The sequence below is a fragment of the Abrus precatorius genome, unplaced genomic scaffold (assembly GCF_003935025.1).
Source record: "Abrus precatorius isolate BTA unplaced genomic scaffold, Abrus_2018 Scaffold8, whole genome shotgun sequence".
In the NCBI taxonomy this organism is placed as follows: domain Eukaryota; kingdom Viridiplantae; phylum Streptophyta; class Magnoliopsida; order Fabales; family Fabaceae; genus Abrus; species Abrus precatorius.
In genome coordinates this window covers 2,307,382-2,334,990 of record NW_020874428.1, presented here as the reverse complement: position 1 = coordinate 2,334,990, position 27,609 = coordinate 2,307,382, and the positions used below count along the sequence as shown (strand labels likewise).

At 32.6% G+C, this 27,609-nt stretch overlaps 4 protein-coding genes across 11 annotated transcripts; 1 reads left to right on the top strand and 3 right to left on the bottom strand.

The window, feature by feature from the left end:
- The first annotated feature begins 255 nt into the window (after positions 1–255).
- LOC113845865 (coiled-coil domain-containing protein 18) lies at positions 256–3,842 on the top strand. The gene is made up of 2 exons (XM_027473522.1): positions 256–579; positions 797–3,842. Exons 1-2 carry the CDS (start codon positions 529–531, stop codon positions 3,053–3,055), a joined length of 2,310 nt encoding a protein of 769 aa, XP_027329323.1. The 5' UTR covers positions 256–528; the 3' UTR covers positions 3,056–3,842.
- Positions 3,843–5,290: 1,448 nt separating this feature from the next.
- LOC113846518 (MAP3K epsilon protein kinase 2-like) lies at positions 5,291–10,817 on the bottom strand. 7 transcript variants are annotated; one of them, XM_027474897.1, is made up of 6 exons: positions 10,781–10,816; positions 9,888–9,926; positions 9,111–9,484; positions 8,936–9,027; positions 8,358–8,831; positions 5,292–6,783 (listed from the first exon to the last, which is right to left on the bottom strand). In XM_027474897.1, the coding sequence occupies exons 3-6, from the start codon at positions 9,474–9,476 to the stop codon at positions 5,796–5,798; spliced, it is 1,920 nt and encodes a 639-aa protein (XP_027330698.1). In that variant the 5' UTR covers positions 9,477–9,484; positions 9,888–9,926; positions 10,781–10,816; the 3' UTR covers positions 5,292–5,795. The 7 variants fall into 7 exon arrangements, with proteins under 7 accessions (XP_027330701.1, XP_027330698.1, XP_027330694.1 ...); XM_027474900.1 differs by lacking the exon at positions 9,888–9,926 and having other exon boundaries at positions 5,291–6,783; positions 9,111–9,568; positions 10,781–10,812; XM_027474893.1 differs by lacking the exon at positions 9,888–9,926 and having other exon boundaries at positions 10,781–10,817.
- Positions 10,818–15,007: 4,190 nt separating this feature from the next.
- On the bottom strand, positions 15,008–18,593 carry LOC113846519. The gene is made up of 5 exons (XM_027474901.1): positions 18,255–18,593; positions 18,088–18,178; positions 16,991–17,090; positions 16,121–16,212; positions 15,008–15,485 (listed from the first exon to the last, which is right to left on the bottom strand). Exons 1-5 carry the CDS (start codon positions 18,508–18,510, stop codon positions 15,155–15,157), a joined length of 870 nt encoding a protein of 289 aa, XP_027330702.1. The 5' UTR covers positions 18,511–18,593; the 3' UTR covers positions 15,008–15,154.
- Positions 18,594–19,861: 1,268 nt separating this feature from the next.
- LOC113845906 (nucleotide-sugar uncharacterized transporter 3-like) lies at positions 19,862–26,932 on the bottom strand. Of its 2 annotated transcripts, none has more exons than XM_027473599.1 (10): positions 26,588–26,932; positions 26,419–26,495; positions 25,701–25,862; positions 25,465–25,598; positions 23,871–24,001; positions 23,719–23,763; positions 23,525–23,622; positions 21,275–21,382; positions 20,476–20,532; positions 19,862–20,387 (listed from the first exon to the last, which is right to left on the bottom strand). In XM_027473599.1, exons 1-10 carry the CDS (start codon positions 26,733–26,735, stop codon positions 20,313–20,315), a joined length of 1,035 nt encoding a protein of 344 aa, XP_027329400.1. In that variant the 5' UTR covers positions 26,736–26,932; the 3' UTR covers positions 19,862–20,312. The 2 variants fall into 2 exon arrangements, with proteins under 2 accessions (XP_027329400.1, XP_027329399.1); XM_027473598.1 differs by having other exon boundaries at positions 19,919–20,387; positions 26,552–26,932.
- Positions 26,933–27,609: the final 677 nt, after the last annotated feature.

Here is a 27,609-nt window from a genome sequence, read left to right as displayed (position 1 = left end):
TGAATTATATTATTATTATTATTATTATCATTACTACTTATTTATATATTAATTTTTGTATTTAAAAAATTAAAATTTGCATTAAAATTAAAATATAAATATGTTAAATGTCTCAAATTATAAGTATCAATCATACTAACTTTATTAAAAAATTACTTTGATTTGTAATTTTATAAAATGATATTTATTTTAATTATTTCCATGCAATAATAAAAAATAAAGATTTATTAATTATATTTTTTGTGACCGAGAGGAACACGTCAAAGTTAGTAGTTTCTTTATCTGATTCCAAAAGTGCAGTGTGAGGAATAGTATTGCGGCTTCTACTGAAACTTGACATTATTTTCTCTTACTCTTCACCCTTCACTTAAGTAAAGTGCATTTAAATCCAGTCATTTTTCTTCCTTCGCTGAACGCATTCAAACCATGCTCGTCGTTTCTACATCTTCCACCAAAGCTTGCGTTCGATTGTTGATGGCACCTTCTTCCATCGGCGACTAACTGCAATGCGCACTCATCCCCTCACCTATGGCTTTCTCCCTATCCCTTCGCCCTTCCTCTTCTCCGTCCCATTCTCAGGTTCTTTTTTCTCTCTCTCTCTGTATTTTTCATATTCGCTTCTTTATTTTTCTTTTTTAAATATATTATAGTCTCGTTAAGATTTGTGCTTAATTGATATCTATAATCTCGTGGAAACTCAATTAATTAAGATTTAGGAAACGAGTTTGGATTTTAATTGGAGCATCCGTTTTGAATGTGATGTGGTTGTTTTGTTGTGCGTTTCTGTCCTGTACAGTTGTTTTGCTCTGTTAGGTTCAACAGGAGGCATCGTAGCCGAATAGGTTTTGTGTATAACGGTGGAAGAAAAGGTCGTCGTTTATGGGATGGTGTTGTCGTTAGGTCGGTGTTGAACGACAATAGGCCTAGCATTAACGATTATGGAGCGGCTGAGTCTGCTAGGGTTTTGCTCGAGAGGTTGTTCGAGCAAACGCAGAAGCTGGAGCATCGGATCAACGGAGGGGAACCGGATCTTCGGATTTTGGAATCTGATCTTCAGGCGGCGCTTTCGGCGTTGAAGAGGAAGGAGGATCATTTGTTGGAAGTGGAGAGGACTGTGTTGTTGGAGAATAGTAAACTGGAGCACACCAAAGAGGAATTGGAGCGGCAAGAGAATGAGATTGAGGCTGCTAGGGTTAAGTATGAGAAGCTTGAAGAGGAAATGAAGGAGGCTACTGTTAATTTGGTTGCTCAGGCTAGCCAGATTGAGGAATTGAAGCTTCATGTTAGGGATCGCGATCAGGAGATTGCAGTTGTTCGGAATGCGCTGAGTTTGAAGGAGGAAGAAGTGGAGAAAATGAGGGTTGATTTGGAAATGAAGAGTCAGGAAGCTGCGGTTGTTGATTCTGAGCTTAGCCAGAAGGCTCGGCTTTTGGAGGAGGCAAATGAGGTTATGAAGAAACAGGAGGCTGAGCTTCGAGAACTGCAGAGGGCTGTTCGAGACAAAGAGGAGCAGCTAGAAGTTTCTTTGGCTCAGAGGGAAATTGAGGGCGAGAAGCTCAGAGTTGCAGAGGCCAATTTGGAGAAGCAAGCAATGGATTGGTTGTTGGCGCAGGAGGAGCTTAAGAGGCTGGGAGAGGATGCTGCGAGACATGCACAGGAGAATAGTGAGACGCTGGAGGATTTCAGAAGGGTGAAGAAGCTTCTTGGTGATGTGAGGTCTGAGTTAGTTTCGTCTCAGCAGGCATTGGCATCTTCTAGGAATAAAATGGAAGAACAAGAGCGGTTGTTGGAGCAGCAGTTAGCTGAACTTGCTGAACAAAGGGCCAGCGTCATGTCATACATGGAGAATTTGAAGGATGCGCAAATAGAAGTGGAGAGTGAGAGAACGAAACTTAACTTTGCTGAGGCTCGAAACAAAGAACTTGAACGGGATCTGTCCATGGAAAAGGAGCTGATGAAGGTGTTAGAGGAGGAGCTGAAGAAAGAGAGAACTTCTTTGGAGCAGGCAGTCCAAGAAATGGCTTTGCTTCAAGAAGAATTAGAGAAAAAAAGTGCTGAATTTGATGAAACCAGTGCCATTCTTCGTGTGAAAGAGTCAGAGCTTGTTGATGCTAAGCTAGAAATCCAGCATTTGAAATCTGAAAAAGCTTCTCTTCAGGTTATCTTGGAGGAAAAGGACTTGGAACTTTCTGATGCTAGGAAGATACTGGTGGAAGTTCACCAGGAAATCTATGATCTTAAGATGCTTATGAACAGTAAAGAAACGCAGCTTATTGAAGCAACCAATATGCTGAGGGAGAAGGATGAGCATGTGAAGATGATCCAGAACAAGTTGAATAATACAAACCTGAAGGCTTTTGAGGCTGAAACGGTAGTAGAAAGAATTTTAGATCTCACAAACAAACTTGTTGCTTCCATTAAGGATGATGACATTAACACGTCAAGACCTCTAGATGAAATGGACAATCAACTATTAGAGCAACTACTGGAGAAACCTACTAATGAATTGAGGTGGCAACTAAAAAGACTTGAGAATGAGCTTGGGTTGACCAGAGAAAGCTTAAAAACAAAGGAGATGGAAGTTCTTGCTGCAGAGAGAGCTCTAACAATAAAAGACGAGGAGCTTAAAATGACTCTTGGAAGATTGGATGCGAAAGAGGAAGAGTTAAAAAAAGTGAGGGAAGAGGTGACAGAAGATTCTGATGAACTTAAAAGGCTGTATGCTTTGGCACAGGAGAGAATTGGTGAGAAAAGCCTTGGAGATTTGGCAATTGAGAAACTTCAGCTTGAGGCAGCTCAGCTTGAAGTTGAAGCTGCTACTAATGCTCTACAAAAACTTACAGAAATGAGTCGACAACTTCTGAATAAGGCTATCCTGAGTGTTGAAGCTGATAACTATATCAGTGTGATGCAAAATAAAGATAATAATAACCCTGATTTCATCACAGATATCAATAACACTGACTGTTTCACTGAAGTGAAAGCAGGAGTTGCTCGACTCTCAGCTTTGGCTGAGCAGCTTGTGTCGGAGGCGGGTATTGTTGCTGCAAACTAGAAGAGGTAATGAAGAAGGTTGTGAAAGGTATATTCTATTTTGTTATCTCTGCAGCCAAATGCCATTGCAAGGTTACCCCGTCTTCCGGTGGATCATAAAATGTTCACTTTGTTTGCAAGAATATGTACAGGTAACAATCATATTTGTTTTTAGTTATGGAGGTCAAAACTTTTGTTGTACTAGTTACATTCAGAATGCATTTGTTTTAGACAACATAGATAGGATGGAAAGATTTTGGATTGTTGCTTCTTCCAATCTTCTATTTATTAAATCAAGTGTATAACACACACATCCAAGCTTTAGACATAATGCATATTACTTTTCCTTTCGAGAGCGTAGAAGTGTGGCATAACTTTATAAGCTTGCAAACATCTGTCACGGCTGTTTAAGTTTAAACGTTTAATAGCCAAAAAAGCTACGCTGCATTAATCTATAACCGTAGGTGAATTACAGCAATGACAAGCATTCTAAAACAAGAAAGGGGGTATTATCGGATTGCAAAAATAGATTGCGGATCTCATTTTAAAGAGCGGTTCAGTATTTATGAGCTATGATTTGTTTCCTTTGTTGACCAAACAAAATATCGTTCTCCTTTAAAGCTGTTCTATGATACACGTGTTTAGTACCAAAAAGAAGTGACGGACGCTACATTTGCGTTGAACCATTATTGTTACTATGGCAACCACTTTTCCTCGATCGTACAAGACTTAAGGTTATATTTATAAAAATACCAAATAACTAGAAATTAAATTTATATTAATTTTTTAAATTTACCAAATGAAAAACCTACTTGAAATGAAAAAAAAAATGCTCTTTTTTTCTCCTCTATACTTCAACTCTTTGTGTGAATTGAAATACGAAGGAAAGAAAAAGAAGTAAAAAAAAAAGATAAATGTAAATAAAATAAAAGGATTTAAAAATGTATTATTTAGATTTTAAAAAAATCACTTCACTCATTTATACGAGTAACAGAATGAAAAAAAAAAAAATATATATATATATATATATATAATATTTTTATAATAATTTAAATAATTAAATCTAACTTAAAAAATAAACATTTTTATATTGTTTTAATTAATGTAAAATTAAAAAGAATGAAAAAGAAAATGCTCCCTCCCCCCTCATTTCAGGCTCATGAGATGATTTTTTTTTATTCAGTTGAGTATTATCTCTCCATTTCCTTCAAGAACGCCCATTAAAATATTAAAAAGTAATATCTTCTACTTTCTGCTCTGTTATTTTTTCCCTTTTTTATTTGCTCTTATTCAAACAAAAGCATAAAATGTCGGAGATTTGAACCTTACTCCTTTCTTTTAGAGAAGGTTCATTTATAAATGTTTATTGAGTTCAATGACTTTTCTTTTCTTAAAATCGAGTATTATTCCCTCTCCTAAATTTTCTTTGTTAAAAAAAAAAGTATAAAGTATGGAACAAAGAAAATTTTCAGTGTTATAACTCCTCTATTTACGTTGTCTTATCTCAATAGGAAAGAAAAATGAAATAGAACAGTTAAGTGCATCCTTTCAAACCTCAAAATTATGAATTTTTCTGGCCATTCTGTTTACGGTCATAATGATGTTTGAGGCCTCCAGAAACAATTCATCATCAAATGTTGTTGAAGTTATTTCTTAGGGATCCATTTGGATGAGTGAAATAATAACAAAGAAAAAGAAATAAAAAAGGGTAAGAAGTAGAATAATTTTTTTATGTTTGAATGAGTACAAATAAGAAATAAAATAAATAAAATCTACTTATATGGATGAATAATAAAGAGAAGAAAAAATGATTAAATTATATTAAAAATAACTACAGAAATTAAGACTAATTTGAAGTTTTTTTTATTATAATATCTTTTTCTTAATTAAAAAAAAAAAAAAAACTCACTCTAGACTACGCATAAGTGACTACGTATATTTTTTTGACCTTTGTAGTCAACTACTAGTTATGAGCCAAATCTCCTATGAAAACACTTCATAATTTTGTTTCACCATGAAACGATATGAAACAGTTTTTCTAACTTACATTTAAAATACCATTTTCCAAATATATTTTGAAAAAAACAATCAACAGAGATTCTTTCAAAATTAATTCTACAAAAATTTAAACCAAGCATATCCTCATTTTTACATTAATTTGTTCCACCAAGAAAATTGCTGTAGACTCCCTTAAACCCCACCCAAAATCGGTTGAGCAATGCAAAAAAAACCTCTTCGCAAAAGAAAAAAGAATTATCCCAACGTAAGTATCTTGGAATTTTTTATTCAGAACAACAAAACATAAACATTCCGGAGCTCAAGAAAAAGCAGAAAGAAAGATAATAAATCACAAACAAACAAACAAAAATAAAAATCCAGAACTAAAGGAATCAAGCGTGGTGAACTAGAACAATGCTTCAAGAATCAACTCATACATGTGTCTTGATTCATTGCTTATTTCACTCCAACCCTTCAAATATTTTCTAAAATTCACCAAGAACATCACGAAATTTTTGTAAGGTTCATTATGCAAAGCAAAGCTGGAGACTGTACAAAGCTAACCCTCTGAAGGATATGTACAACTTCTATATTCAGAGTAAGGCCCGATGGCATTTAAGTATAATGAGCAAGTACCATTTTAAATGAAGTATTTTCAACTTCAAACTAATATGTGGGGTAGAATTGCTTCCCTATTCCAAAGACTAATGCCAAGATATATGCATCAGTTAGGTAACTGTATTGAGTTTGGAACGCTAACAAAACTACCGACCATTGGAAGTGTTAACACCCTCTTTAAAAAGGATGTTAGCCACTGAAGGAACCCATGTTGTGTTGCCTTGATTTATAGCAGTAGAAGATCTCCTTGTTGTAGCACTGCTAGCATTTTGACCATCAAGATATTGACTTTCACTGTCTATTGCATTGACCTTCCTGTTCCTCCTCACTTTCTTTCCAACTAATATGCCTAGTTTTAAAGCAGTAAATAAACCGAATGCGATTAGAACAGGTCTAACAGCCCAGTGATGATCCTCTACATGTTGGTACTTATCTATCATCCCAGGACAAGTCCTAAAATCAACCACTTCAACCTCAGAGGGATCAGCCAAGTAGGTGCTTGGTTCATTGCCAAAAGTAAGCATCCCTGGGAACTTCACAACCAAACACCCATTCGGTAGAATCCATGAAATCCTGCCAGTAGCCCAGGCCCCTCCCCTTTTATGACGCCATTCAAATCGAGGACTCGAAACTTTGTCTTTCAGCCTAACAAACTGGCCCATGCAGTATGGTTCAGCCATTTCAAGTTCTGAAGAGTTTCCATTCCAAAGAGTTTGCAGCCCTATAAATCCAACAGCCACTCTACTGTCACGGTCGATGGAATGTAGAATGCCCACTGGTGAGTGCTTCTCATTTTCATCCCTCAAGCGTACCCAATCACCAGCTGCCAAGCCAAAGGTGACACGTTCAAGAGTTGACATGTGAATTCTAATGGGGTCATGAACACCATGGACTCTCAAAAGAACAAACCCTTGATCCGCATTACGATCTAAACCAACAACAGTTCCTTCTGAGACATCCATGTTTTGAGGCTTGCAAGAATTGGAAGGCTTTCTAGATCGGACCATGTCCCCCACCTGAAGATGATCCTTTGAGAGGAACCATTCTGTGTAGCCAGTGCTACCTGATTTTGAAATAACTTTCACATTCCCTAGATATCTCCATCCTCCATCATTGGCCAGTTCATTCAGTGAGCTGCAAAGCAGAATGATTAATAATAAAACAATATTCAACAGAAGATCTTTCCCATCTTCATGAAGGTAAATAGAATTTAACTGAAAGGACAATTGCGCCTAGGTACAAACAATTCCATGCTGTGATGAAATATTGTTGCTTTAGTTCTTTCTGGTACAGACACTATCGTGGATTAGTGGAAGCAAAAATGTAGAGCACTTTCACTAATCCTCAACTAATAGGCTACCTTTATTTAATGTTCAGAATACACAATCAAGCCTTCACAAGCGAGCTACAATAAATGAGCTAGCTAAGAGCTATGCATTGGTGCATCTTCAAGTCAAATGAATATTTCACCATGCTATACAGAGGTTTACATTACCAATTGATTTATATGACCCTAAAATAAAGAAATATAACAAAGATACATTTTCCAAAATAGAAATGAGAAGTGTCATCACTTCTTATAGAAAAACTTTAAGAACCAAATATTGGGCCATGTCCCATGTTACTCTTTATTAGCATACAGCATACCATTATTTGAAAGTCCCCATATGACCATCACAATTCTGATCTAGTAAATCATCATTATATATCTTCTGTTCATGGACAACATGCATTCTTACATGAATAAAAAATTCATACAACTTGAACAGTCACAACAAAATCATTCCCAAAGGATGCATTTACACTGTACTCATTGGAGCTTTAAGGAAAAAAAAAAAAGTTCCATAGGGGTTTGCAAATATGCTCTTATTTTGTTGAAGGAGTATGATTGTTTGGTACAAAGTGTAGAGACAAATAAAAAGTGTAAATTTATTGACTATCCTCCTCCAACTCTGGATTAATGGTTATGAGGTTCAGGAAGAGTAAGAATGGCATATGATGGAGTCTTCTCCTGAATTTGAAATCCTGGTCTTTCCCAACCAAAATAACTGACCAACTAACTAAATTATTAAAATAACTAAATCATCCCTACCGCAATATCATGCCAATAGAAAAAGTAGAATCACAACACTGGAGAGTCCAGCAGAAAAATGGTGCTCAGAAGTTTCTGAAAAAAAATATTAAAATTTAATAACTAGCTCTGAACACATTACACCACAAGGAAACAATTCAATTTAATGCTTTCGTATACCTTAAGATGTGGTACTACATGAATCTGAAATACCAGAAAAAAACGGTTTCATGTTATCATATATGACCTTCCAAAATAACTTCACATTTGAAGTTTACAAACATGCAATTATGTAAAATGAACTTCTGTGAGGTAAAAAATCTAGATGATATCGAGTGAGAGTATGAGAGAAGCTAATCTTCAACATCCATTTATGATTGTATGGTCAAGATTAGATCCCCTCGCGAGACCACGGACTCACCAAATAGGCTCCCTGTGTGTGCAGCTGTGCACATAAATGCGTGTATATAAAACAAGTTGATAATATTAGTGGACCTACTCACATATGAACCTCATTAAATGAAGGTAACTAAATAAAATATTCACATCCACGAGAAATACAACTTTATGAAATGATCCAAAAGCTCACAAGAGTCACAGAAAATATCAAGAAAATGATTTTAAAAAAAATACAAACCTTTTAAAGACATTCAGAATATCTACCATTAAAGGGCGATTCCTCAAATCATACTCAAAGCAACCACTGAGGATATTCTCAAGGGAAGAAGGAAGACCACTTGGAATAAGGGGTTTTTCATGCTTTTCAACAATCAATTGGTGTATTTTGCCAACAGGACATCCATACCACGGTTGGTTACCAGTCAACATTTCAACAATGGTGCACCCAAACCCCCAAGAATCTGTTTCAAATGACAGAGGACCTCTGACCTCTGGTTCCCATTGCTCTGGAGCCATGTAATTTGGAGTTCCAAGCCTCTGAGCCATATCTGAGTATAGGAATGAAGAGCCAAGAAAAAGACTGGGAATACCAATATCTCCCAAAATTGCTTGATCATTATCATTGAGAAGAACATTAAATGGTTTAAGGTTGAGAATGAGGATCCCTTTAGTGTGAAGTTCCAGAACACCTTGAGCCAGATTGATTCCATACCTGCAGCAGGTAACATGCCCTCAGTATCAACTAGTTATTTGCCCCACATGCTATATAAAGAAAAGGATAAGCACATTTCACTGAATAAACTGAAAACACATCACCTCAAAACATCAGGCAACGAAATTCTTCCTTCTTTGAGTCTAGCCATCTTGTCACCAATAGAACCCTCATACAAATTCATAATGATGCTTATCTGTGAATACAAACAAATAAAGGTGAAAAAGGCAGCTAACAATCTCCTATACATTGAAATAAATGAACTTTCTAAAAATATACCCTTCCATTTAAGATTGAAATTCCATGTAGCCAGGATACGCTAGCAACTCCTTGGCACTTAAAATATAATTCACTGAACTTCTCTAGTACAATATTCATATGATCCTCTCTGATTGGATGTAACATTTTAGCAGCGACTTCATGGTACTCATCATAATCTTCAGTTGACTGATGATGAGTTGCTAGCCAAACATCACCAAAAGGGCCACGGCCAATTCTGTGTCTAAGTTTCAACCTTTCAGGTTCAATCCATGGATTTGCACGACTGGATGAGGGTCTAACAGTTCTAAGGATGTCAGCATCACTATCCAATATCTCATACTCAAAAGACGCAGCTGATGGAGTAGCAACAGCTTCTTTAGACATCCTTGGATCTGAAGTTGTAATATTCATTAAATAATTCAGCAGATTGCACAAACCCCAAGACATTTATTCAAATGTGATGATTAACATTTGAGCTTTTGATCATGCACATGTACACAACAATTGATTGTTAGATAGAAATAAGCAAAATATTAAACATGAAAAGTACAGAAAGGTGTGTACAAATGACTTATTCCTATAAACAGGCATGTCAACGAATTGTTTATTGTTGTATTACAAATTTAGTGGTTTTCGAGGAATGCTTATTTTTTCCCTTCTCTATTCATTTTGGTCTCAATCATGTGGCCGTAAGACAGAGAATAAACATTAAAAATGGAAAATATATGTTAATATTTGATAGGGAGGATAGGATTCACAGGTTGATGGCCATAAATTACTCTTTCAACATTTTACCTCGTATTACGATATATTGAACTGTTGAACATATCAAATCTGCAGGTATAAAATCTATGAAGTGACATCAAATGAAGTACAGATACAAAAGCAGAACAAATCAACATGAATAAAATAATAATCAAATGAAAAATAAAAGATTGCCACGAATTCCAATGTTTTCAACACTAAAACCATAGAAGAAGAAAAAAAACTTTGATTAAACTGAGCCTGAGAAAACTATCTTTTCCACTCTAAGGTCTTTAGTACAGGTTTTCAAACTCTCGATGGTGTGACTCATTCTAAGGCTTTATTAGTTTTACAGAAAAAAATTCACTTCTCATACTTTCAAATGAAAAAACACACTCTTAACAAAACACACTATTCAAATTAATTAAGAACATATCTCAATTATGAACAATGGTTCAAAATTAATTTTATCGAAGTTAATTTTACTGAAGTTTTCATCAAAGGTGCACTAAATGATGCTTGCACTGAATGGTTAAATAAACCTCCCAAAAGCAAATTCAATGAGGAACTTAGAGAACCCACCCAGCTACTGAATTTTCACATAGAAACAGAACAACTTACCCACTCATCCACCATCAAACAAGTCAACACATGCATGCACATAACAAGTAAGTCAATCATCATCATCACAAACAAACTCTTCTTTACCTTCTCAGAACCAAAACACAACAAAACATAACAAAAGCACGTAAATTTGTAAATAGTTTTTTACCACAAAGAGTTCAATCGAACAATAAAAGAAAAGAGTGAAATCAGAGGAACCAAAAAAAGGGTTCTGTTGTGTTACTGAGAGAGTAGTGAACGAACTAAAAGCTTGGAGGAGAGAGAAGAAAAAGTGGGTTTACACAAATTCAAAGAGGCATTAAGAGAGAGAAAGAAAAAACCTTAGGAATCTCCGAGAAACAGAAATACCAGGAATCCGAGAAGAAAGGGGGAGAAGCGTTTTAGTAAAGAAAAAATAAAAGGGTAATTTGATAATTTGGTGTGTTGTACCCCACCATGAAGTGACACGTGTGATTCGATGGATGGAGTAATGGACGACGTGGAGTATTGCGTCGCACGCAATAGTTTCTCCCAACTTCAGCGTTTTGCGTTTTGTCCTCTGCGATTCAAGTGCTCATCTCAGCGTATCCAACTTACTTATTTGTTTCGTTTGATGAATAAAAACATTAATACAAACAAAGCGATAAAAATTAGATGGTTTATAAGTTATTTAATATAAAAAAATGTGTGAGAAAAAGGGATTTTTTGAATAAATAACCATATCTTTGAAAATATAAATATTTTAATAATAAGATTTCATAATAAAAATATACTATGGAGTAACAAAAAATAACTTAAAAAAGTGTCACTTTCTTTTCTTGAGCAAATTGCCCAGAATGGAAACAATCAATGGGACCCATATTATTTTTTTCCTTCTCTTCTATTTTTTGGGCCATTTCAAATCTCTATCCATTTCTTTTTCATTTTATACAGACCAAATAAAGTGTACAAGTTCCTTCTTGAGATGTTGTACACGTTAAACTCAATTTATATTGCAAAATTTTAATTTTAATGAGGTGGGATTATTCAATCATTAAATAAATGATAGTATTTAATAATATATAATTACTTACATTTTTTTTTAAGTAATATGTAAACCACATATTCAACTTATTATAGAAGCAACATTTGGCAAATGAACACTATTTTGTTTTAGCATAATGTATCTAATTATTTGCCGTGAAGGATGCTCAATAAACCACAAAACAACAGTTATGTTATTTGAACCAATTTTTCAATCACATATGTTATATATTATTGTATATTTATTTTATTTAGGTATATATTTTTCTTATGATATATATCACATTAATATCATTTATCTTTTTTTAAAAGAAAAATCCTATCTTATTACATGACTTATTATATTTATCACTTTTTTTATTTTTTGTTTTTCTTTTTCTAAAGGTTAGACACAATCCAAAGATTTTCTTAGGAGTTGTTTGGGAAAAGGATTTTAAAAGAAAAGGGTATAAATTTATATTTTAAATAATATATTTAAAATTAATATTTTTTAAAAATAAAAAATATGTCTTCTCCTTCTTCTCTATAAAAATCTCCCCAAACATATCTTTAGGCAATTTCTACTTAAACAATAGTTGTTAGGAATGGAAGGTTGAGAAAATTGTAGCTTCGTGTCAATGTTTTCCAAGCTTTTGAGACGCAAGCAGTGAGTATATTTTGAACGTTTTGCTGCTGCTTCTAAAGCAGGGATGAAAAATTAAGGAGGCATACATAGTTACTATTTATTAAGTTTTTTTCAATTTAGATAGATATTTTATGCTAGATTCACTAATTTAAAACATGTAAAGTTATAATATATTTATTAATATAAAACAAAAAATGATAGTAAATTGTGTAGTTTAGGGTTTAGGGTAACTAGTTCACATGAATGAAGGGGAAAAAAAGGTCTATGTGACTTTGTTCAAGTAACACTGCTTGATAATTATGTTTTTTGTTTTGCATATTAGTGATGGAAGACAAACTTAATCGTATTGCATAGCCACTAAAATTTCAAAATGCAATTATAACTATGTCATGATAACGAATATAATCCCTTAATCATGAATCATGTGATATCAAATTTAGTTTGTTTAGAAAGAAACACAAAGAGGGTAAAATGTGAACCTAATTAATTAGAACTTTAATTTCATATGATTACACAGTTCATTGAGAGTAGTCTTGTCTTCGTATGAGAAGATGCTGAGTGATCGTAAAGTCAATGAAGAGTTCGTTTACGGCTTTGCATAAAAACAAAGTAACTAAAATTTCAATACGTTACTCTTCTATTAATCAGTGATTCAAAAATGTTAATTATATTTAATTTCATTTTAAGTTTTTTAACTATGTATTTTGTACGATTTTGGTTATTTATTTTTAATTGAAAATTTTGATACTTATTTTCTTTAACGTAATAATTTGATTCTTTCATCACGTTTCGATTTCAAATTTAATAAAATATGATGTTATTAAGCTTAATGACAAGTAACCTGTGTATTTTTTAAGCATAATTGAATTAAAATTTGTGAAGAGAAGTGAAGTTATTTTTCTCCTATTTCAATTAGATGCTCAACTATTTATTAGATTACTCGCATATATTATGTTAAATTTTGAATGAAAATATAACCAAAAAGAAAAACGAAATTGTTACATTTAACATCAAAACGCAGAGTATTGATTATGAATTATGATTTGATCTCATGAAATATGAACGACTGCTGATCAGAGAAGTAAGGATCTACTTTCATGGACCAAACGATCGATCTTATTATATTTTCGTTGCAATTTTTCATTTGCTCAACGAAAAAATTGCTAACTAGCACCGTAAATTTCTCAGTATAGGAACCATACAGATAGAGGGATAAAAGGCTCAACATAATCAATTATCAAAGAAAAAAAGGTTCAACATAATCACAATAATTAAAGATTTTAAGTTGCAACTTTAATCTTTCATTAATTATCGTGTCAAATATATCGACTTATATAGAAAACACCTGCAGTCTCTTTTCATAGTCATGACCCACTACGGAATTCATTGAAAAATCATGATAAACTCTGCTTTGGCATTATTAAATCAATTTGTTGGGTGTATTTGTTTTATATGTGAATTTTTTTCCATAATTAATTAATTAATAATGTTAAATAAGTTTTATGTTTGAGTGTGTTAGATGAAAAGTAATTTAAGATATTTTATTTTATTTTATTTGTTTTAAAAGCTAGGTTCACTTTTTCGTAGTACTTCAGAAGAAGAAATTATTTATAATAGCTTATTTTATATTTAAAATATTTAATTTTCAAGGTTCAAATAAAATAGCAAAAAGTTTAATAAGAATTTGATTTAATGTTAATCAAAAATATAATTCAATAATTTTAATCATAAACTTCAAAAAATTTCTTATAGTAAAACTTCTATTATTAAAATTTTCCACTTTGATAGTTTGTCAAACTTATCAAATAACAACTTTTATTCTTCAAAAACAGTTTTTCTAACCCAAAATAATCCCATCTGATATGTTCTACAAGAAACTTGCTTAATTTCAATTAAATATAAACAAATATCTATTTTACATAACCAAAATATTGTAGTTTTTAATATTTCAAACAAAATACATTAGTTATGAATCATTTAAATTTGAACGGGTAACCTCACGCAAACTATCCAAATCCCTCGCTACTATTAAATTGTAATAGCTTTAAATCAAATTAGTTTTCAAATTTTGTGGCTCCAAGCATATATATTAAAATAGTTGCAAGTATCAATACTATTAAATAAGTATAAATAATATTAATTAAAAAATAGTGCTAACTCAAGCAAGTGGTGCTTGGAGCAAATTTAAAGACACTTGCTTAAAATACTTTTGACTGCTAAGGAACTATATATCTTGATTGATTGCACTAAGATGACTTATTAGGAATTCAATATAAACAATACTTGTTTGTGCAAGCGAACACTTGCTTGTTAAGAAAAAGAGGGGGGGGGGGGGGGGGGGCACATTACACAATTATAGAACTGAAAATGAGTTATAGGACCAAAGATATTCACATTCTGTCCATTTGACAGCTATATATCAAGATCCTTTTAAACGTACCCTACCAGTTCCTTGAAGTTTAGAGAATGTTTGAATAGAAAAGAAATAACATTTCGTTCAAAAGGAGAGAAAAACCACTTCGTGTTTGATTAAAGGATATTATTAAAATAAAACCTTAAAATTTATAGAAAATAAAGAAGTTATATTTACTGGAAATTAGAGAAGTAAAAGGATAGACGTAGTGAGTGTACGAGTTTAAGGGTGCGTTTAAAAATACGCCTTAATTAAGCACTTATCTAATATGCCATAAATTTGACCATTAAAATTTTGAAATGAGCTTGTAAAGAAATTATAAGAATTATAAAGTATTTTTAGAATAAATTTTTGCATTTTCTCTAAAATTGGATTGAATATACAAGAGTAAATCATAGAATTTTGTCCCATGAAGACATGATGTTTCTACCTCTAGAACTCCAAACAAGAGAGTATGGAATAGAATCACCTAAAATAAAACATTGCAATATTTACAACCCAATCTCACTGCAATCTCAAGCACCACAGCAACACAATTTCACATGCACACTGTTTTTGCATGGGAATCAAAATCTTACAAGGATTTCAGCCAACTTTCATCTGTTGTGAGTTACTGGATTTGTGTTGTATGTTGTAAGAAACATCTTCCAAAAATTAATACTGTCTCCATGTGAGTCTGAGAGATTGGTGCCGGCTCCTGCCAAAGCAAACAATGCTTTTGATCTTTCTAAAACTGCCCGTTAAACACCTGGGAATTGTGGACGGCCAAATCCTGCTTTTAGTTCTAGTTTTTCTCACACTTGCTAGTGGAGTGTACGAGAAAAATGTTCCCACAAAGCCAGTTAATTTGTTCTTTCCAACATGTTCTTCTTCCTCCTCCTCCATGCAATGCTTGATCTTTGCATTCTCTATGGTTTCATCACCAGAACTAATTTCATCATCATCACAATTTTCTTTGGGTTGATAGCTATTCACTTGCGATGACCTGCACCATCCGGCTGTCAGGACTTGTTTAAGAAGAGTAGTGCATGAACATGCATGAGATATTTATCTCGATGTTCATATCAATATCAATTATTATTTTCTTACACCCCTTTTTCTTATATTTCATCTACACTTAACTGTTTTTCCCTCTTCTTTTCCTTCACATCACACGTTACATTTCTAGTTTTTCTTTCTTCTATTTTTCTTTACTTTCTATCTCTCTCTTCCCTACAGCCATCTCACACCATGACACACATTCTAAAATAACTTCTAGAGTTGAGATTAATTTGAACAGGCATCTCAATCACATTCAACAATTCAAAATTAATTTTACAAAAATCCAAAATAAATGGGCACAACAAAGTGGTCAACGTAATTATGGAACATGTTAACACTCAAGCGTGTGAAAAAAAAAATTAAGCCTTAAATAAAGTTTTATTGACGAAACAGTTTCTTTAAATCTCATCGTTTATTTTTTACATTTTCCTGATGATGCATGGACTTCCGGAACCCTGGGCACAGGCTTAGTAGACTCAACTACTGTAACCTGACAAACAGCATCCTGGTTCCTGAATCATGCAGGCAACAACGTAACATTTGCAGAGTTAACAGAAGGAACAACTGGAAAATTTTTACCTCCTCTGCAGTTTCAAACGAACAATTCTTTTCTTTGACCTCTTTCTTTGAATGAAGCAGCAACTGTTTGAGACATGGCGGATGAAATAGAGCTATAGAAACCGAAAAAAGGAAAAACAACTGTGATTTATGTGCTTTAGACTTCCAGAACACGTTATTGCGGTCATGATAAAAGAGAAGCATTCCTAACAATGATGGGATACTTAGTTCTTAACTTTGATAAATGATAAGAAATTAGAACAAAAGCAAATTTATATCCCGTGCTTCAAATCTCCTCTCCCATTCACCACAGACACTTTCTACAACCATGAAATGCTAGAAAAGAAAAGTTCAAACTGAGCCACCAACTAGTTGAAACCAGAGAGTTGTTACTTGTTAGTAATATTGCTGGCAACGCTAGGAAGTTAGTATTCTACCCCAATTAAAGCCCCACGATGCACAAAATTATCATTAATTTTGTCTTTCAAAAACATGGATTACAAACCTACCATTTATATCAGCAATGATGTTTCGTACTTTCGTACGCCAGTCTGATGTCTATTCACATCATCTTTTGAAAATTACGAACAAATAATGCATGGAACTTTCCAAATGCCAATTCAGTATACAGACAACTTCCATCTGCAAACTTCATCCCCATTTAATAATTTTTTCCGAAATCCATTTACGAATGAAGTGCAAACTGATATGCTTAATGACAAAAAGCAAATCAAGAGACTCCAAACTACAATTACGAGAGAGAAGGGTAACAGCAACGCATGGGTTCATTCAAAGTGTAATAATTTTGCTTTTAGTGAAGTATTACACTATAACAATGTAGCTTGAGATCATGCCAGCTGTTCAATAAATAAATCTTAAAAAGTTACAAACCTGGTCACCATCCTTGATGCCATAATGTCTAAGATAATCCTTCTCTGTAACTAGTTTCTGCCCATCATAGCACAAGCAAAACTGCCCCCAAACAAGTGGCCTTCACAAAAAATAATAATTAAATATATACACAAATATATAATCAGACGACCGACAATAAAAATCTAGTAATCACAGGAACAGCAAAAAAAAAAAAACAATAACATCCCACTTCTGATCCGCGAATTTTAGAAAAAAAAAAAATCCAGAATGTTCTAAGTTGCGTACGGTACCAGTTCCACTAGGAATACGAGTACAGGATACTAGAACCACATTTTTCAACAACATAAAGAAGGACACACATATATAAGGGTAGAGCTACATCATTTTCATTAGGGTGCCAAAATTTCAATACATTAAGATTTTAAAGATCTCCCAGTTACATTACATCGGGACCATATTTATAGCCGCATTAATCACATTTTCTTCAATTTCTATAATTTTAAGGTTTTGAAACTGTATAACTGCAATCGCAATTTGACTTAGAAGTGACCAAAGAGGTCCATAGATTTCAAATATTTACAAATAATATTTTTTTAATAAAAAAGATAACAATTATTATATTTTCATATTCTTGATCTAATAATAAATACATTCTTTTTCAGTATAAACGTATTACTTTTAGCTACTTAATCTTGCTTAAGTTAATTTTTTTTAATTTAAAAAAGTTAGATAAAAATAATACTTTTAAAAAATTTATATGTAAAATAGAGAAAAAAGAAATTTTGAGAGAGTAACAAAATGAATTCTCTCACATTTTTAAAAAAGAGCACACATTTCCATGGCAATATATAGTCTAAATTAAATTTTTTTTTTGCTATATAGTTTAAATTAATTTACAAACTTGTTTAACTTGTTCAAAAATAATAAATAAGTCATTATTAAAAATTACAATATTTAATATTATTAAGACATGAAATTATATGATATTTTAATAAAAAATTATCTAACAAATTCTTATTCGCTTCTCCTTAGATTAACTTATATCTGAATGACATTGGACAGTAGTCTACTAAACTTGAAGCCAAACGAAATAAGAGAGAAAGAGAGGGGGAGACCATGAAATTTGTGAAGGGCCTATGTGACTGAAGAGGGCTTCTACTGCGTCCTTAAGTTGTGCAATCGTTGCCGTCTTCGGAACTTGAACATCTGTGTGAACAAAAACTCTCTTCCATTAAATACAAAAACTAATAATAATTAGAAGAGAAAGGGAGTGAGTGATTACGGAAGCAGGATCCGTCCAATTTGAGTACAGTGAGTCTAAGGGGTTGGGAGGGAAGCCTATCGTAGAAGAAGGATTTGCGTGAGAAAACTGCATCGATGATGTCGAAAGTAGAGGATCGGTTAGGGCTATTCTGCTTTGCCACTATCAACGCACTCTCGTCTTCACCCATTGCGTGAGAAAATGGCATCGATGATGTCGAAGGTTTATAGCAGAAGAGAGAGAGAGATTCTTGGAAGGGAAGAACACGCATTCGCATTGTGGAATTTTCGTCACTGCAATTGATGCTGCTTCTGTCGGGGAGATTCTAATTCCATAGCAATCACTTTGCTTTCTGCAATGTGTTCGTGTCTCGAGGAAGAGAAAGACAACAAGGCTTTTTTTTCGAGAACAGAAAACCGTTACACGCGCCCTCAACGGTCTTTTTCCTTTGGGCTTGGGCTTTCCTCTTTACATTTTTCTTTGGGCTTACATCTCAGACCAAAACAAAAAGTATATTACATTTTGCATTTCTTTTTAATTTAACGATTTTATTAGTTTCAATTCTTTAAGTTAAAATAGTTAAAAGGTAAATTCAACGTTAACTTATAAATATAAAGATAATAAGATTAATAATTTATTTAAAAAATAAATAAATATCTTTTAACATCTAAAATGTTAAAAAAAATATAATCAATTTTAAAAAGAATACAATATTATAGTACTCTCTCAAATTTACAGATAACATAATAAATATTTATTTAAAATAAAATTATTTTTATTAAAAATATTTATTATACTTTTATATTTTTAAAGTGATACATATCTTTTTTTAAAAAATTATTTATTTAATCATACTGTTTTTTATTTCAAAAATAATTTTAAAAATTGATATATAAATTGCATTTCAAAATTTTAATTCCAAAATATATTAAGCATTCTTCTAGAATTTTTGTGATGGTAATTTAATTACTTTACGAATTATATATTTTTAGTAAGTCTCCAACTAATTTTTCAAATTACAGTTAAATGTTACAGTAGGGAATCATTATGTATTTTTTCTTCATACATGTATATATTAAAGTTAAATGCAAAATCACCTGTTTAATGAATGTTTAATGAATTCGAGTCATTTTCACTCCGACCAAAACATTACTTAATTTTTTTTCATGGCCAGGACTTTTTATTGACAATTTTCAATAGAGAACCTTGGTTCTTTCGGTCATCCTCACTTTTCCTGGCAAGTTTGTTGAAGTGAAAACTCACGTTTAAATAAAAATATTGAATCATACAAGTTATTAAGATTAATTTGCTGTGAGGAGAAGCAGCGTTTCACCATGTCCATGTGCCAAAAGCCACATGCTTGTTATAGAGCTTACCTATGTCGTAAGATAATCTTGCAGGTATTTACAGCTTCAATTATTAAAAATAAAAACAAATTTTTATTTTATTCATAAACTGAAATATATTCAAACAATAACTGAGTTATAATTTTAGTAATCATTAATCAAGTTTTACTCTTAGGGGAATATGTATCTTTAGACTGTAAACCTCTCCCAACAGTATTTTTCACATGGACATAAATCTCAACTCAAATTTTAACGTGCTTAAAGGAGCCAAGGATCATTATGAAAAACTTCTATTGTCATTTTAATTGGCATTTTCAAATCAGAGAGAGGAGGGGATAGTGAAATGGATTGGTATTCACCACAAGTTTTCTCCCCAAAATGAATTTGCTACTAAAATACAGAGCTTGTTAACAGTTACAACTTACAAAGAGAGGGAAGCACGAGATTCATCAAACGCAATGGATGAACATTCTACTACATCAATAGAGTTTTGAATACACAATAAAGCCATGATGACAAATAGGTGTTGTCTGATCCCCCAGAAACTGTTTGCATGTCAACTTGTATTTAGCAAAACTTCCTAGAAGTATAGATTAGTCAATCACAAGGTCCACGTACCCGAGTTTGATTCAGATACTTCACCCTTTTCGAGAGATGCAGCGGGTGACTCGATGGCTGAAGCAAATGGCTTTCCCTAATTGAAAAAATACTTTATCTAGAGGACTTGAGCAAGTTATTTGCCAATGAGCTTATAGTAGGCATATAAACCAGAGCCAGCGAAACCAAGAAATTGCCCAATTACATTCCACTGAAATCAAATCGAAACACATTCTATTAACTGCAAAAATACACCCTACTGGGAATACCAGAACAGCAGTCACGACAAGAACACTTACAATATCAAATGGTAGCCCACCAAAAATTATCCAGCCAAGGCCAATAGTAAATAGATCCTAGACATCAATACCAAATAATTAAAATTCAACCATAAAAACTGCATACAACTATCATGACATCAATCTGAAACAAATAAAGTCAGAACATAAAAGGGATGAAGGAGTGCACATCAGACTCCATGGCGTTATGTGGAAAAGATAACTCCAAAGTCCAACTAAAACCAATACATATATTGTGTCAAGTCAGTGTGACGTCTTAAGTCTTAACTAAAGGTTTCCAATCTCAATTAAATATCATAAGGCTAATTGAACAGAAACAAATATTCAACAATAAGATAATAAGTTCTAATTCATTTCCCCGACTGTTCATATCTACAAGTCAACTATAAATTCTCAACAAGACAATTTTGCAAGAAAATCATCAGGTTAAGCTTATTTTTTTCATTTCTGAAACTGCTTGCAAGCAAAATTACTGCCACATTATGTAAATCTCTCTCTTCTCTCTCTCATCTGCATCACAGCTGAGTATTTCGTGACACCAAAATGTATCAGAAGATTTCCCCAAATTCCAGAAGTGAATACCCACAAAATAAAGTACTAATAGTCTAATACTGCCTTTTCTCCCCCTACATTGGCAAACTTCGTAAAATCTCATTGCACACAATCAGTCCTACCACAGAAAAGTTCATACTGTGCCGTCATTCTAAGAGTAAGGCCTCGTAGCATCATCATTGACAACCTCTAAATCAAGGTGCACTATTCATGCAAGGTAAAATAATTAAATGGCAAGCATACATACCTTCAGATTACCACAAATTGTCTGTGTCAGAGCTGAATTTAGAGTTGTGTTCAGAAAAATACTGTAATTCAAGAAGAATGCCAGTATGCAGGAAAAAAGCAGAATAATCTGGCCAAGAAAAAAGGAAAAAAAAAAAACGAAATATATACATATTACAACTTGTCATAATTTCAAATTGAGGAAACAAGGATCATAGCTTGGTGCTGATTAACATAAACATAAGGCAATTGCTCCTTATGAACAAAAATGCAAGAAATACACAATTCTCCATTGAGTTAATCATACATGCTGCAAAATAAAATAAAATAAAATTCTTAGTTACATTAGACATGCAAGCACTTTGGAAAATGGAAAGGGGAATTAGAAAGTGGTCCATGCGGTAACAAATTTGGTTCAACTTAAAAAAATAATTGGATTAAGTCTAGTGAATGGGAAAAATGGGCACTAGAGTCTAGAAGTGCTCAATCCCCTTAAATGGGTCCACCAGACTTGACTCAAAATAGTCAATGACCAGTGCAGGTTTCACATATCAAGGGTCTATCCGGGCAAAAGGATACTAATCAACAAATTCAGAAAAAGCAACATTTATTTTCTTATGTACAATGTTTTCAAAATCAAACCAATCATTAAACTAATAAAAGGATTAAGATTTTGAGATTCAACGTCAGGGTTTCACACATACCCATATGTTGTATAAATATAAAACAATATGTTAGAAAAAGTATAATATGCATATGTTAAGTTGTATAAATTAAATCATGGAAAAAACATTGAAATACATTTTTAGTATAATTAAATTAACTTATCACATAAAACAAATATTGAACTAAAGTACTTTACAAATAATACGATGGTTTTTAACCTATAATGGTCCCATATTGAATATGTCGAAGACAAAGAGTAAAGTCTCTCATTCTACAGTAACATTGAATAAGTAAAAGCGTTAGAGGTGAAGCTTCTCATTATTAAATATAAATAGAAGCCAAACTCTTGCTGTATACAAGCTCGTATCTGTTCCACAATGAACAAATTAAACGAGTAAGGCAAAATTAAACGAGTAAGGCAGAGTTTTGGTTATAAATTGGAAACCAAAAACAACATTTAATGACTAGTTCAAATTGGTTTGATTAAAATGGTTTTTCTTTTAATTTAAGAACCAGTTCAATTGCGTGAACTGTGACCAGTTCAAAAAGATCTTCCTGTTCAAATAAGTTGACCCATTCAAACAAATCAACTGATTTCGTATTGGTTTTAAGGTTCAAATACCATTTATGGAAACACAATTTCTCAAGGTTACTTAACCGGCTGGTCTAGTTTGGTTCTAAAAGCAATGGTAATATTTCTACCACAGTGTAAAATATCAAATACCCCTTGAGAGCCTTCCAACTTGTGGTCTATAATGTTAATGTGCCGCATTGCCTTCTGTAGTTTGTTACATTTCAAATTTCCATCAACTTTTAATAGAAATAACATGGAACACATGTAGCAGCCTATCAGGTTTGGTTCATTCATACTTTTCCCTATGTTGTTTATTCTTACCGTACACCCTCCTTTCCTCCATAAAGTGGCTGAAATAGCTCAGGATAGCCAAGTGCACAAGGAGGGGGTATTTTTTTTTTTTTTGCTATATAATGGATTGAATTTTATTGACTAAAAACTATCAATTTTGGAGGTTTCCCTTTATTTAGCAAAAGCTTCGAATTTATTATAGGATGCTAATTTTTGTGTTGCTTTGTAAGAATTAAGGATATCCTGAGTCAAAGATAGAAGGCCCTAAAATCCATTTGTTTCAAGACATTTAAAAATTATAAGTACCACAAACATTATCTCTCTTGAACCGGAGAATTGGTTTCTTCATATCTTCTCTTCATATATTCATGGAGAGTTGAATGCACACATTAGTGAGAAGATATTTGGGTGAATTTGGGATTAGGGTTTGAGTAAAGTGTGATAACCCTTTTGTTTTCTCCATCACATTTATGCATTGAATATATGTGACAGTTGTCTTTGCATGTGAACATAGGCTCTAAGCTGAACCATCTTTGTGTTTATATTTTTGCTTTATTTTATTATTAATGCTAGTCCTATAACATTTTCTTTTAATCCCCAAATTTTTTATTTGAGACAGACTTCCAAAATCATTGTTAACTTCCCAAGAAACAAATCATATTTCTTTTGGCAAGTAACCCAACAATGTCCAATGATGAAAACTATTACTTATTGAAGGAGAAAGGCTCAAGCAGAACATACTATAAAACCAGGTGAGAAGAGATACGGAAAATTGATTGCTGTCTTCAAGTCACCACGAATGAATGTCCAGATGAGCAAAATTGGCCCACATACAACACCTAAAATACAATAGAAAGTATTTCAAATCAGGAATTATATTTACAGTATAAAAAGTAAGAAAATTTTATAGGCCATCACACAATCTATCAGCTTACCATTGCACCACATTAGGCCAAAGCTATTAAGACCACTAGTTTTCCCTGATAAAAACACGAAATAACAAACAAATAAGAAAATGCACACCAAGTAGAAAACAAGGAATTAAATTTCCACTTTGTATGGGAGAGTGAGAGAATAGGAATACAACCAATCCGAGCTATGGTTGCAAGATATATTGCTGTGGTGATGTTAGCCATGAAAACAACAGCATAACCATAAGCATCAAAAGAAAGGTCCCGCGCTCCCGCAACAAATGCACCAAAGACAATCAAGCCAACACTGATAACAGCCTTATAAATTTCAGTTAAATGAAGGAATCAGGATGATGCTCATTCAAATAACAGTTTGAACTTCAACTTCTTTAAGTTATTAATGAAAAGGGGAAATAGCCATAAGAACAGTGAACTGGTTATATTACTCTTAATGCAAATGCACATCAACTTCTTTTAAAAGTTTATGCAGGGAGAGCATCTGCCATAACTTATTTTCCACTTTACCATATATAGATTGCATGTGTTAAGCATACTGCACAACATGTCCCAAACTCATTATACCTCATTTCCCTTTTTCTCCAAAACCAAATAAGTTTCTTTGTCTTGCATTAGGTTGTTTGGATGAAGTTAATGTGAGCATTTTCTGTAACTTCAACATAAGTTGAAGATGTATAAGAAGAAGAGAATAGATAAGGTGAGACATCATCAAACAGATGCAAGATACTAAATTAGTAATACTTGTCAACCATGTGGAAATTTTGTTCATTGATTTTTATGCATTTAAACAAGGAGGAATTCTCCAGCAAGATTGATTATATATACATGACAATCTCTAATGTTAGGAAATTAGGAAAACAATACAAGTCAAATCCAAAATATTTACAGAAAATATATAATCAACTGTACAAATGCTAAATAGGAGATATTTGCCCCAAATATGAGATACTTTCAAACAACCTACCAGCTTAACCTTCTGAGAGTTGCTTTATAACATGGTTTTGGACCTCCTTGATGAAATGGTTAGCAGTGTCATGTTTGGCATCCCCATTTGTTCAAAATAATTAAATTTCAGTGCATAGTAAAAACATATTTATCAATAGTGCACTACCACGATGCTATAGCAGGAGTTGCGACTGCTTTCTTGGAAAACTGCAGCCACATTTTTTTTTTTCAATCTTTTAACTTTGTTGTCTTTGACTCTTTGTTCGCATACCCAAGTGTCCCCTCTTTTTTCAATTAATTCCTTCTTTTATTATTTCATTCCAATTTTCTAATGTGTTGGAGGCCATTTTTTGTTATTTGATTTGTGTGTTTAAAGATTGTGACAGTATGATTTTGGTCAGTAATAAAGAATATGTTTTCAATTTTGGTTCATTTTTATGGTCAATAAATTCTTTTCAGCTTATGTCAATAAATTTTATGGTCAAATTAGTGGTATAAAGCCCTTATGTAACAAGAGTTTATAAAGTAAACACTTAATTAAATTGTTATCCAAATGCATCCTATGGAATTTGTAATCATCATGTTGGATGACCTATTTAAATAATAAACAACAATAAACAAGAGCAAAGGTCCAAAGAACCTTAAAATGCATCTATATATATACATACAATAACACAATTCATTACTCCCACATTAAATAACGCATCTATATGTTACTAAAATTGAAGGTGCATCAATCAAGGATTCATTGAAACTATATCATACTGTACTGCAGATATATCATGAAATGGAGAGAAAGCAATTTACCTGAAAATGACAGAGGGTGTATATCTCTGCCCTACCAGAACAAACTCTACCAGCATTGTAAATACCACTGTGGTCCTCCTAAGGGTGGTGTACATTGGAACATTTACTCCACGAACAGACTCCATGGTGACTAGCTAAGGAGAAGTACATGGGTGAATAAAAAATAAAAATAAACAAATTATTACGTTATTATGTATTGATCCTTTGTTGTGGGGGGAGGGGGAAGAAGGGTGTACCATGTAAAGTAAATAAGCTCCAGACAGAGGAAGAGTGTGCTTCAAAGTCTTCAATGATACAAACTTTGTTGAGTTATCTGACATAAGTAAAGATTCGCTTGCTGTGAAAGAAATCACCCTCCAGTGCCTTAATACATAGAGAAAACAACACGAACATACCATCTGGGGAAAAAAGAAACATAGATTTGTGTTTAAAAACGTGAAATGGATCAAGTGGATCTTCACAACAACATTGGTAATTGATTAATTGTAAGGCCTCAGCGGTCAACAGAAGTATATACAGCACAGTAGAAGACACTGCAAGGAATTCTAAAATTTACAGTCCAAGCCATTCACCTCATCCACACACTCTAATTCCAATAACTTGCTAGTTTGCTTTTGTTCCAGTTTTAGAAGAAAATGCACTTAAAAGACATGGTTAGAGTTTTTAAAAAGAAAATGTTAACATCAACCCTTAGAACTGAGTTTAAACAACTAATAATAGTAAAATTCTATTAAAAATAAAACATTTATTACACTTTTAGATCTTCACTCCAATAAACGTATTCTTCCACAATAAAAACTTGTTACTTTAAGATGTTTAAACTCTAGTAATTTTAGGGCATATAATACAAATAATTCGGAGAACGGTTATCAATATAACAGATGAAGAACTATATCTATAATACAGATGTAAACTTACAAAGACGTAATTAAAAAAAACTTAGTGAGTACGAACCTGAAGAAGTGTTATAACATTTGCGGATGGAAAGTTATAAGAAGAAAGAGCAGCCTTATTGAACATCACCAACAGAACTGCATAACAAAAATAAATTAAATAATAAAATAGAAATTAAAAAGAAATTGAAAACTTGGAGAAAAAAATGCAGAGGTAGAGGAGAGAGAACCTGCGCAGGACATGTAAGAGATGGCAGCGAAGGCTCCTCGTTTGGTCATGGCGGAACCTTTGAAGAGCTTGTCGTCGTCTTGGTTGTGGGGAGGATCCGACATGGGAAGTATCGGATTCTCCGACGAATTCGACGGTTTCAGAGACATTGCGGTACGAAGAAGGAAATAGATTTTGTGGAAATTGAAGAGAGGAATGGGTTTTGTATTGTGATTTGAAGATTGAGGGAGAATTCGAGGATGCGAATTGCAAAGCCAATGAGAGAGAGAGAGAGCACTCAGACGCCGGTTGCGAATCCAAACTCCCCACTTGAACTGACTGGGTCAACTCCCATGTCTCCGTCTCGCCTCCACCACCCCACACTTAACTTTTATTCTAACAAAACACACAAAATTATTGTATTTCGTTAACGTCGGTTATATTAAGACTTGTAATATTTGATCTTATAAATATATTCAATATTATAATATTACCACACATCATTATTTGCCATTAAATTTTTTTTAATAATTTTACAAAAATTGTTGAATATGTTTTTGTTTCATCTTTAATAATTAATATTTCTTTAATAAAAAATAAAAATAATAAATAAGTAAGACATTTAACATTACTTTTATCATTATCTATCTATTTATGAAAATATAAAATATATTTTTATTTATTTCTTCATCTAGAAGATAAAGATAATACTAATTACGCTTATTTTCCTAATATTTTTTTGAACTGGATCTTAGAGATCTCCTATAAATTAAAAATCCAATAATATCATATGATTTAATATATTAATAATATTAAATACTACATTTTTTTATAAAAAATATATTTTTAAATTTTTATTGTAAGTGAACGACACAAGTTAAAAAATATTTTTTTAAGAATATCAATTTTTTAACATAAGCATTTAATAATAAATTTATTAATAATATTAAAAAATATTAGTGTATTAATAAATTTTATAATTTTTAATAAAAATTTATTATATGTAATTTTTTATTAGGTATAATATTATATTTGATAGAAAAA

Excerpts from the sequence above, each read along its gene's own strand:
- LOC113845906 (XM_027473598.1), bottom strand. The coding sequence starts at position 26,735 with ATGTCTCTGAAACCGTCGAATTCGTCGGAGAATCCGATACTTCCCATG. Across the intron at positions 24,002-25,464 it reads ACACCCTCTGTCATTTTCAG|TGTTGGCTTGATTGTCTTTG; the intron begins GTAAATTGCTTT and ends GGCTGTTATCAG. Across the intron at positions 21,383-23,524 it reads TCTTCTCACCTGGTTTTATA|ATTATTCTGCTTTTTTCCTG; the intron begins GTATGTTCTGCT and ends TTTCTTGGCCAG.
- LOC113846518 (XM_027474895.1), bottom strand. The coding sequence starts at position 9,539 with ATGTCTTGGGGTTTGTGCAATCTGCTGAATTATTTAATGAATATTACA. Across the intron at positions 8,832-8,935 it reads TCGTTGCCTGATGTTTTGAG|GTATGGAATCAATCTGGCTC; the intron begins GTGATGTGTTTT and ends TACCTGCTGCAG. Across the intron at positions 6,784-8,357 it reads ATTCTGAATGTCTTTAAAAG|CTCACTGAATGAACTGGCCA; the intron begins GTTTGTATTTTT and ends TCTGCTTTGCAG.
- LOC113846519 (XM_027474901.1), bottom strand. The coding sequence starts at position 18,510 with ATGCGAATGCGTGTTCTTCCCTTCCAAGAATCTCTCTCTCTCTTCTGC. Across the intron at positions 17,091-18,087 it reads GGCCCTTCACAAATTTCATG|GCCACTTGTTTGGGGGCAGT; the intron begins GTCTCCCCCTCT and ends TTTTTTGTGAAG. Across the intron at positions 15,486-16,120 it reads CGTTTGAAACTGCAGAGGAG|GTCATCGCAAGTGAATAGCT; the intron begins GTAAAAATTTTC and ends CGGATGGTGCAG.
- LOC113845865 (XM_027473522.1), top strand. The coding sequence starts at position 529 with ATGGCTTTCTCCCTATCCCTTCGCCCTTCCTCTTCTCCGTCCCATTCT. Across the intron at positions 580-796 it reads CTTCTCCGTCCCATTCTCAG|TTGTTTTGCTCTGTTAGGTT; the intron begins GTTCTTTTTTCT and ends TGTCCTGTACAG.